Genomic DNA, 12,099 nt, shown 5'->3' with positions numbered 1-12,099 from the left:
GCGATTTTTAAAATGCGGGAAGCTGATCTGACGGCTGAGATTGTAGCGTACGTAATGTACGATAAGGGCATTTGTACAGTACACTTTACCTATATATATATATATATATATATATATATATATATATATATATACATAGGAAAATGTAAGGTACAATACGTCTTATCGTACGATCGTACGCGATTGTGAAATCGCATGTTATAAAAAAACATGTTGGTAAAATTGATGAAATCGCATGTTGGTTTTTTGTACAATTTCGCATGTTGTTTTTTCATCACAAATTGCATGTTAAAAAATAAAGTCGCACGTTGAAAATCCAGTCGTGTACGATCATACGTTAACCCCTATTGTACAATTACCAACCTCTATATATATGTGTGTATATATATATATATATATGTATATAAATTAAATTAAAATTAACTTTGTTCAAATTGCAAGACAATATACACAATGTAACAATATAAAAAATTCATAATTAATGACTAGAAATTAACGTAGAACGGAATTGCAATCCGGTTGCATATCACACAAGACAAAAGCGAAAGTAGAAAACACGAGAGGAACACTCTTCAAGAAAAACATGATGTATTATTAAATGAGCAAAACCAATACTTGAAGATCATTTTATAAGGAAATTCTTACGATTTGTCATGAAAATGATAACTAAGAAATAAAAAACGTCAATCAAGATTTCTATGACAAACTCGTGTTATCATTATTATGAAAAACCAAGTAAAATCTGAAAATATAATTTAAAAGTAGTGAAAGCTATATTCTTTTTCTTCAATTGTTTTTCCACATAACCATGGATCATATATATATTAAATTAAAATTACCGTTGTACAAATTGCAAGGCAATATACATAATGTAACAATATAAAAAGTCAAAATTAATGACTAGAAGTTAACGTATTCTAGACGACATTTAGTCATGTTTTTCATTTGAGGTACTGAGTATTGGCAGAATCACGATAACCAGTTATGTGTTATTACAATATAACTTTAGCTTAGAGTTTTGTGTGATATTAACTTGTGATGAATATATTTATTTCATATTGTGCAACATTATTTAATTTGTTTTCGCTGGTATGCTATATATAGGAATGGGATCAAATACAAACACTTAAGTTTGTAAGAACCATAAGAACCAATACATAATTGACAAGTGTCCATCAATAAAAAATTAGTTTAGGGGTAATTTAGACTTTTTGACCATATTTATTTATAACTAATTAAAAATAATTACAAAAAATATAATCAGCACAACACTATATAATTAGCACAACATCATTAATCGTTCTTCATTATCAGCACATCGTCCTCGAATCGTTCTCCATTATCAACATAAACGACATTAGCACAACATCTTCAATCGTTCTCCATTATCAGCACACCAGATGTGCTGATTAGGGGTGAGCGAATTAACCACCATAACCGACAACCAAACCATAACCGACATAACCGAACCACTAATAACCGATAACCACTATAACCAATGGTTATGGTTATGAAACTTTGTATAACCGCTCAATTGGTTATGGTTATGGTTATGAAGCTTTGGTTAACCGATATAACCGAAACCGAACCGAACATGTGATGTTAACTTTATATAATGGATTTGTGTTTTACAAAACCATATAGAAGGTTTTTACTAAGATAAAAGTACGTTAGTAACAAAATGATCTTGATGTAGATGCCAATTTATTTTGATAAAGAACTAAGGTGTTATGGCCATAATTGTTTTTGTTTGAGAATTACCCTATTAAAAAGAACCCCAAATTGGGAGTTTCACCAAAAAGTTTAGTCTCTGTTATCTTATAAAATAGGCTTAAGCTAAGTTCAAATCGTGCACAACCCTATTTATTTCAAACCTTGCTTGGTTACTTAACCGAAATTAACCAAAACCGACCCATAACCGACTTCATAACTGATTAACCATAACCGAAGTTTGGTTATGGTTATGGTTACCAAAGCTCCATAACCGAACTAGCGGTTATGGTTATGGTTAATAGTAAAAACCGAACCAAACCGACCCATGCACACCCCTAGTGCTGATTATATCTACTTTTGGTGTTTGTTTGTATTATTTTGTAATTAACACATAATCAGCACCTTATTAGCACAAATATAAAACACCTTTTGTTAACTTTTTTTAAAAAACACTTTTATAAATACAAAAATGTATAGCAATATGGTACTCATATTAAAGATAAAAAAATACTTGATTTTATGGTATATATTTTTAAAAAAAATAATGAAGTATATAAAAGTTATTTTAGTTTAAAAAACCTTGGTGGAATTTGTATTTAATAGAAAATGGTCAAATGACTAGCAATTTTACAAAATTACCCCTAATTTGTTAGTAGTAATTTTTAATTATAAGAGTTTTATTTATAATCAATATCAACCCTTGATTTAAATTAACAATGGTTCAGATCTGTTCTTACGGTTCTTATAATTAGCACTGTTTGTACAGGATCTCAACCCGCTATATATAAGTGTGTACTTGTACTAAATCTAACAAAAAAAAATGCATTAGCATTGTGAATATGAGATGATTCGCTTAAAAGGAATTAACATTTCAAGCTCCATCGTTAATTATTGCAACTGAAAATGCATGTTTATTTATTCGTATATCGTATAAGCCATACATATATCAAATATATAATTCCCTAGTAAGGAGACTCGCCAACGTAGTTTCCAGGAGGATAATAGTTGCAAATAACGAACCAATAACCATTATTGACGCACTGAACCCTAGCACAACCAAGTTGAACAGAATTACGCCACACCACTTGAGTATAGTGCCCACATTCATTTCCTTCAGCACATGTATTGCTACTATGATCATAAAATGTTTTTTCACCTATCCATAAATTCACAGCATCAACACCTGTGAATGCACCACCACCCTCCGCAAGGTTCTCGCCATAAGGTCCACTAGAATGGATGAGGTTACAATCCCCAATCCTCTGGTTAGCATAGCTCTCAGCATACGCAGCCACAGTCGCGTTCCATACCATGTTTTCAACACCTACTTCACGACGTGCCTCATTGTGAGCATCTAAGTAATCTTGTTGGGAGTTTTGTGCGTGGGTGCTGTGAAACATGACAATAGCTAAGAAACAAATTAGTGCAAACTGAAGTTGGAATGGCCCCATAATTAACCTTTGTTTTCTTGGGTATAATGGGTAGAAAATTGGTGTGGATGGAGAGACATGAATCGCTAGTGTCTATTTATAGTACGTTATGGCTATTGGAATGTTTATTTTGCATGTGCGTAGGTTAATAAGTCAAGCATACCATTGTAAGTAAAAGAACATCCCCCTTAGGTGTAACGATCTTCACGTTAATCTCACTTTAGTGATAAAATGAAAAAAAAAAAAAAGAAAAGATAAAGAAACAATCCAGTTTAAATATGATAACTTTGATTTTTGTAAAAGTTAATAGAGACTTATCTTATAAGATTATAGCCTTATAGGGTGTGGTTAAGACGCACATGAGCACCATGACCCGCCACATCAGCGTCTTACCATCCTCCTCTAATCCATGCCCCCCACACCCTTCAGCCTAAGACTTCATATTCGGTGTCGATCCAATGCTTTCGCCTGCTTGATCCCTTCATTTAATTATTATTATTATTGTTTTTATTATTATTATTATTATTATTATTATTATTATTATTATTATTATTATTATTATTATTATTATTATTATTATGTTTATGTTTGTGTAGAAATATTGTAGAATAGTGAGAGAAGAAGAGTCAGAGTAGAAAAGTTTGAGAGTAAAAATCAAGATAATTATTATTATTACTTTGTAGAAATATTGTTGAATAGTGAGCAAAGAAGATTCTTAGAGTAGAAGAGTTTGACAGTGAAAAATCAACCTCTTGATCAAATCGGCAAGGGATCCAAAAGCTTGCCCCCACTAGCTGCGAGCCACATGTTGTCGAACTCAAGGGAATGGAGGCGCTGAATTTGCCGACGGTTGCCATACCGTGCCGAGCTCGACATGCTGCAACATTCCATCCTCCTAACAAATGGCCATTGCAATTTTCCTAACTCTCAAGTCTCAATCCAAAATCCTTATGGCGTGGAAGCAATGAACTTATGTAATAAGCTAATATGTTAGATGGTTAATTTTAGTAACTTTTCATAAATTAACCACTAAACTTTTGTAATTTAAAATATAGCCGCCAGCTTTTAACTTTTAAATCGAAAATCCGAACAAAATCCATACATGTATTCACTTTTTATGTTTTCTCCATGTTCCGACAAAAAATCGTTGGGAAAGGAGTTGTGTTTGCATCAGTATTAGTTATTGTCTCATTTCTTTGCTATATCGATTGTCGATATTGTATCAAAACTGTAACGAATCGAATTGATACCGACTAAAATCTTATCCACGAAGCGTGAGGAATGTCACTAGTATTAGACAATTACCTAACTTTGGAAGAGTTGGGGTGATCTGACTAAGAGATAAGCGTTCATAGTCATTCACTAGCAATCTTCTATAGCTAAAAGACATAGAAACTTGCAACATTTTCCATGTTGACTAAGAACATTAAAATTTTCCAATGGTAAAAACTTGCAATATTTTCCATGTTGACTAAGAACATTAAAATTTTCCAATTGTAAAAGATACCCGTATGGTTCCCATGCATGTTTATAAAACTGTAGCATTCAAGAAAATAAAAAAAACACATAACAATAATAATAGACCTCTATTTTTTTTTTTTTTTTAGAAAAAAAAAATATTAGCCTTCATATTTTTCTTTTATACCATTCGACATGAAAAAAGGCAATTACAAAGCAATGGCAGGTAGTCGGGCAACAAGTTGCGCCGCCACCCCCTTTTGAATAGAAAAACCAATTCTACTAAATACAAAGTTTGAAACCTTTCGACATGAAAAAAGGCAATTACAAAGCAATGGCAGGTAGACCTCTATTTCCACTAAATAAAGAAATCTATGACTAATAAATAACTAATTGGTTATGTCATGTATTACAGTCCTATAAACTCAAGATTCTTTTGTTTATCTTACTTTACCTATTCATATCAAAATATAACTTTTTAATTCCAAAATTTTAATTATTAACTATGTAAAACTTCGTTTTTCAACTTGCACAATACACGAGTTTTAGTAATTATAAATCGATATTTTGAGAATCAATTTTTTGAACACTACAAGAAAACTGGGTTTTTAGTACGTGCAAAAGTGTCCTAAAATGTTATTTTATAGGACCTTTCATTTAATAGGACTAACGGTAAAAGCGTTTCATGTAAAGGGGTCGTAATAAGTCACAGAACTAAAAAAGCGTCCTAACATCTTAAATAAGATTATGAAACCAATTTTATGGTCGCGTAATATGTCTTTGAACAACCAAAATAGTGTCCTAATAAAAACATATTAGGACACTTTTACGATGTTCTAACATATGCTTACATACTTTTAATCTTTTGATACACTTACAAACGTCCTTAGAAATTAATTGAGAGGATCCTTATGATGTAACATCATAGCTAATTTAGTACCTAGAAAATGGTCCTAATATACCAAATAAGATTATGAAACCAATTTTATGGTCACATAATATGTCTCTAGATAACTTAAATAGCGTCCTAAAAAGAACATATTAGGACACTTTTACAATGTTCTAATATGTGATTACCTGCTTTTAATCTTTTGATACATATACAAGCATCCTAAAATATTAATTTATAGGACTCTTATGATGTAACGTTATAGCTACTTTAATATCAAGAAAATGGTCCTAATATCCCAAATAAGATTATAAAACCAATTTTATAAACAGACCATCAACGTATAACATCCTAATAGTTATTGTATAACATCAACTAATGAAAGAATCATTATATTTCAAATAAGCATGTTCATAACAAAAACACTAACCATAAATAAGTTATAACATTATCTAACATAAAGTCTTAACATTTAACAAAGAAATTAAAAGCAATTAAAGAAATAAGAAGCATAAAATCTTGAGTTATCATGCGTCCTCAATCCTCAGGACTACCTACAAATAAACCATCCATGTATAAGAATTAAGTTTCATGATATTAAAATTATTTGTACCACAAATTTAACATATACAAACCGAGATGAATGGATAGGGCCATGCGATGGATGCACCAATACAATCTTGAATTGTAGAAAATAAACCATATGGTCTTACCAAGTTTTCATCTTTTTAATTGGTACTTGAACGTTTACCTCACACCATTCTGGTCCAATCTCTGTACCACCAACTAGATCATTTGGGTCGAAGCTCTAGACCCTTCCTTTTGCTACAATCTCGGTAGAGTTTAGACTGCTTTTGAGGAAAACTTCATCTCCGACCTAGATTTTAGTTTTCAACAAATATTTATTAAACACTAGTCATAATAGTGCAAAAAATCATTTTATAAAAAAAATAATAAAGTTTTACACTAGCAGACTAACATTTTTATAGAAAAACTAAGGAAAATTGGTTTTTAAAGATTTATATAAAAAATACCCGTAAACGTTGATGTCCATTGGTTACATTGGGAAATGTTGTGATGCAAGAGGTTGAACACTGGAATCACCCCTCGACCCTTCCATCTCTGATACTTGGGCTCGTAACTGGACTACAGTACTAATAAGTTCTTTACATTGAGACTTGAATTAGATGTTTTCTTGGGCCCAAACCTTTGGCATACACCTTATTAGGTAAATATTGCTGATTATAAATTTTAATTGGTAAATTCTTAAGTAAACAGTGCTATAACGAACTTTCAGTCGGTTTATTCTAAAGTAAACAACATAGATAGTTTTCAGTGTAGCAGTCCAGTTCTGTGTATTAATACATTTGGTAGAATACAAAATCAATATCACAGTGAGGGAAGCAGTAGCAATGCCAATAAAAAAAACAAACATGTCCAATCCACAAACAAAATTACAAGAACTAGAACTACTAGTTCAATTACTTAGATCAGCATATCAAAAAACATAGTAGGACAGAGATCAATAAAATATTTTAAAAGAATCAAATGAACCAAAGCAACTAACCTTGTATGATACCTAATTGTTATTAACAATAACTACATGAATTGTTGGGCAGCAATGCAGCACCATAACACACAAAGGATTGAAATGGGTAGCCTAATAATAATGTAAATTTACAGTCGGTTATAAATGGGTAGAAACGGGTCAACATGTTAGACAAACTACTATATTACAAATATTAATATACAATGTGTGTGTATATATATATATATATATATTGAAATGCATATTCATTAACTAAATGGACTAAAATAATAATATTAACTAAATACTAAATATCTTAATCAGATAAAAACTTAGTTGTTCCTTTGAGCTAACAAATAATGGATCTGTATTGAAAATGATAAAGAATGGATAGTTAATGAGAGTCAGAGTCAATACCACGTATATTGTTCTAATGGATAGCTCGCTCTCTGATGTTGATAATGAAACTTTGGTTCAGTACCTAAATTACCTTCAAAGCAACATGCATGAATGAAAAAGATGTAAAGAAAAGTATAAATTTAGTGTCACACTTAGAAGCCTGCTAACAATTAGAGCAAAATTAAAAAGCTACTATGGGCTAGATAACTATAAATTACCACTCCTTTCAAAAGGAGCACCCCTTACACCCTTGCCATTAGTATATAATAAAAAAAAACATTATAACCCATTCTCAGACACGGTCAAATAGCAAACACCAATGGAGCATTAATTGTACAATATGCTTCGGCGTATATAGGGCCTTCCAAAGAGCCTTTTAAAAAATGAACCATCATTAATGAGAAATTGATGATGAACCTAAATCAAAAGCTTCACTCAAACTAAAGTAAAAGTTCTTTTTATTCTATTTAGCATTTAATCAAACAGGTTGTGTGCAATGACAAAACCAAACAATCCTAAAACATCTTAGAGACTTAATAGCATAAAAGTAGATATCAAACTATATTGTGATTATCAAAATGGGAACATTTTATGAGGTCAAGAAACATGACATCACTTAGAGACGAACGACTTTAATTATTTAAGAAACAAACTATATTGTGGTTATAAAAAAACAAATCGAGTACATCCAAACACCTTAAAAAAACGCTCTTTTTACCTCCATGAATGCGCGGAATGGGTTTTAGAGATGAAGATTCAGTTGTTGAGATGAACACATATAAAGAATCGTCTGTTGTCGTGTGTTGCCTTATAGGTAAAAGAATAGAAGATGAATGGGGTTGATGAACGGTGGCGTTGGGTCGACGACGAACAAACTTTCTGGGAGTGGTTGACTGACTTCGCTTAGGGTTTGTGAGGGGAAAGGGATGCAATCAGTTTTGGGGGAAGGATAAAAGTGGAGGGAACTGAAGTGAGAACTTAAAAAATTTGAGGAAATTCAATAAGTATGGAGGGAACTAAAATTTTTGAATTATTAATATATAAAAAGATGTTTTTAGTTTTTAATAAGAGTAAACTGTCATTTTGATCCCTATGGTTTTGGCACTTTTCCATTTTCGTTCAAATCTCAAACTTTTTAAATCTGGGTCCTTGTGGTTTCACTTTTATTGTCATTTTAGTTCAAAATCCAAAAACCCCATTTTTTAACTGTTGCAGCCTGCCCTATTTTGTCTTTTTGTTCAGGGGCATTTTTGTCCATCTTAATTTTTTATAACATATTAGTAAAGTAAATTTATTATATCTCTAACCAACTCATAATAAACTCATAATTCATTTATCCCTCATCATTCTCGCAATCCCAAAATTATCCGACCCAATATCTCTAACCAACTCATACAGATCACTATCATTCTCTGAGTACTCTTCCACCACCATCACCATCAGTCTACCACCATCACCATCAGTCTACCACCATTAAAACCAACCTGCAACCATCACCTGGCGCCCCTTTGTCAACAACCTCTCAAAAATGTCAAAACTCTAACCCTCCACCAGATCTGCAACCACCATTGTGTTGAGATGGAGAACCACCACCAGTTGTTTATGTCGGCGTTGAGTGTTGGATTAGGAGGAGTTGGAATCGGGATGGGGAAGACGGTGAGTATGTAGACCAGTGGCGGTGAGGATTCGTCGGAGATGGAGCGAGAGATGGTGGGCCTCTTCAACACCACCGCCTCCACCACCATTTGGGCCTCTGCAAATCGCCGGAGCGTTTACAGCAGAGACGACTGCGGTGGTGCTGGCAACGTCTGTGATAGAGAGAATGGAGAGAGAGAGAGAGAAACAGATGGGTATTTAGAGAGAGAGAGCAGAGTTTGAGATGGGAGGTGGTGGTGGTGGCGGTGGTTAGAAGGGGGGGTGCAGAGTTTCAAATTAGTAGATGAAATTTGTTGGATCATGCTTTTGATTTTTGTGATGATTTTAGATATTTGATGAATTTAGACATGCTTTGATGAATGCTGGACCTTGTACACGTATGTGGGTTAGGGGTTTTTTTTTGTGAATATGATGGTTAAATCGGGGAAGATTATGTTTATATTAGTGTATAAAGGAATTAATTAGTTTATTAATTATTAATATGTTATAACAAATTAAGATGGACAAAAATGCCCCTGAATAAAAAGACAAAATAGGCAGGTTACAACAGTAAAAAAAGAGTGTTTTTGAATTTTGGACTAAAATGGTAATAAAAGTGAAACCACGGGGACCCAGATTTAAAAAGGTTTGAGATTTGGACTAAAATGGCAAAAGGGTCCAAACCACATGTACAAAAATAAAAGTTTACTCTTTTAATAAACTGAAATGTGTTTTAATAAAAGAAGAATGCAATTTATATTTTTATATTAAAAAATTATACGTCATAAGTGTTATGTATAAAAAACATTATGAAAAATTGAAAATTCATACACTTATGCTTTTATACGCTATAAGTGTTATGAAATTTGTGAAATTTATTTTTATTATATGTGTTATAAATAAATGTATAAAAAAGTTAGATTAACACGTATGTGAATTGCCCATGGTTTTACAGTCTAGTGTTATCTTGGTGGTGGGATAAGGCTTTGTAACCAATAGGTCCTGAGTTCGATTCCCACAAGGGGGTTTTTTTCACATTTATTGGGTTTGCTCTTGAATTGGTGTATAGGCATTATGCCTAGTGGAGTTGGATATGATCGGACGGTTCCACTAATAGCACAATGATACTCTAGTAATCCGTAAGTGATCCAAATTTACCGTTAAAAAAAACACATATGTGAAAGATAACTAACTCTAAAATAATATTAATCAAACATCGCCTAAACAATAAACATTCTTTTTCTATTAACATTCTTTTAGTTATATTTATTAAAATACTGTTTACAAATTAAAACTTTCTCCGTATAATTTTGGTTTCAATTTGATTATGTAGCCTTTTTAAATAAGTGTTCCATTTAAATTTTAAAAGTGCAATCTTTCACGAAAAAAGTTGCAATTTTTACTAAAACTAGGGTTAACACCCGCCCGCGTTGCGGCGCGGGTACATCGTAAACATTAAATGAATTAGTCCAAACGTTATATGATGCATTAACCATATGAAAATACACATTTCGACGTATCCAGTTGAATTCAGTGTAACCTGTATAAGCATTGTGATTGGATCAAACGTAAAGTAAATGAATTCATATCGAACAATCATAACGTATTATATGTGACCCAACTCATACATAGAAAACGTAACGGGTATGAAGGAAAATATGCACATGTAATCGAAATGGATTAATTAGAGCTTTCGGAAAAAGGGGAGAAAAAGAAACCATAATTTGACTCCACTCGGTTCGAAAAAAACTTTACGAAACATACATAAAATAAACACGAAAACATATTATATTTGACCTGAATCATTTTTCAAAAAAGTTTACGTCGAAACGTAGAACAACTTGAATTTATACCAAAACGTACATAAAAATATGCACTTAAAAATTGTTTCTTTAAACGAAAACGTATTATATTTGACCTAACTCATCTATAAAAAAAGTTTACGTCGGAATGTATAACAAATCATATTTATACATACTCGTACATAAATATGCACGTAAAAAATAGTTTTTAAGTAAAGGAAATATAGGGGTAAACCGAAACAAAATATTAGTAAAAAAATTAATAGGCTAAAAACGTTCGTAAAACCGTGCCAAGTAGCACCAATGCCACAACGACATCGACTCTCAACATCGTAAAAATAAAATAGATAAAATGGTAAAAATTAAATTGAACGAAAAGGAGACTACAATCGTTGAACCACGCACACCCGTTACAGTGTCTTGATGCGAAGAAATTAACCAGAAACGTAAAACGTACAAAATAATAACTTAGTCGATCTAGGACCCGCCCATTGCGGGGAAGTTCTCAAAAGGGAAAATAGGGACGCGTTGCGACGGGTCTGTCAAATATGAAAAAATAGAGCAAAAACGTTGAACTTCACATGCACGCTATGACATGTTAACTAGCAAAATTTAGAACGAAACGTAAAACGAAAAACTTGCGAAAGATAAAAAGTATAGGGGACCTAATTTGTAAATAATAAAGTGTTGTGTTAAATTACAAAAAATGAAAAAGTTTGAGTTAAAAGTGAAAATTTCAAATGGATTAAAATATAAAAGAAAAAACTTTAAGGTTGAAAGTGAAAAATCAATTTTTTTCAAATGGGTTAAAATGTAAAAAAAACTTGAAGGTTGAAAGTAAAAAATCAATTTTTTTTGAAACACTCCCTAAGCATGAAGTACAAATCATGATGCCCTAAAAAGTTCCTAATTAATATATGGAATAATTTGCAACTTTTAGATATAAAGGTTGCAATTTCATTATGTAACCCCTTTATGTAAAATGTTGCATTAGATCATTTAATTTAGAGTTAATTCCTTAGATAGTCCTTATGGTTTCACGTTTTTTTACGTTTAGTCCCCACTTTTTGAAAATAACATGTATGCTCCTTATGGTTTTTTATTTTGTTACTCGGATGGTCCCCAAACATTTACTCTGGGAACTATCCGAGTAACAAAATGACAAACCATAGGGAGCATACCTGCTATTTCCAAACTAACTGACATTTACTCAGGGACTATCCGAGTAACAAAATAACAAACCAT

At 32.0% G+C, this 12,099-nt stretch overlaps 1 protein-coding gene across 1 annotated transcript; it reads right to left on the bottom strand.

Moving 5' to 3' along the window:
- Nucleotides 1-2,521: 2,521 nt before the first annotated feature.
- On the bottom strand, nucleotides 2,522-3,226 carry LOC110929765 (pathogenesis-related protein 1A-like). The gene has a single exon (XM_022172942.2). It carries the CDS (start codon nucleotides 3,162-3,164, stop codon nucleotides 2,676-2,678), a length of 489 nt encoding a protein of 162 aa, XP_022028634.1. The 5' UTR covers nucleotides 3,165-3,226; the 3' UTR covers nucleotides 2,522-2,675.
- Nucleotides 3,227-12,099: the final 8,873 nt, after the last annotated feature.

Source organism: Helianthus annuus, chromosome 16, assembly GCF_002127325.2.
Source record: "Helianthus annuus cultivar XRQ/B chromosome 16, HanXRQr2.0-SUNRISE, whole genome shotgun sequence".
In the NCBI taxonomy this organism is placed as follows: Eukaryota; Viridiplantae; Streptophyta; class Magnoliopsida; order Asterales; family Asteraceae; genus Helianthus; species Helianthus annuus.
This window is presented reverse-complemented; position numbering and strand designations above follow the sequence as displayed.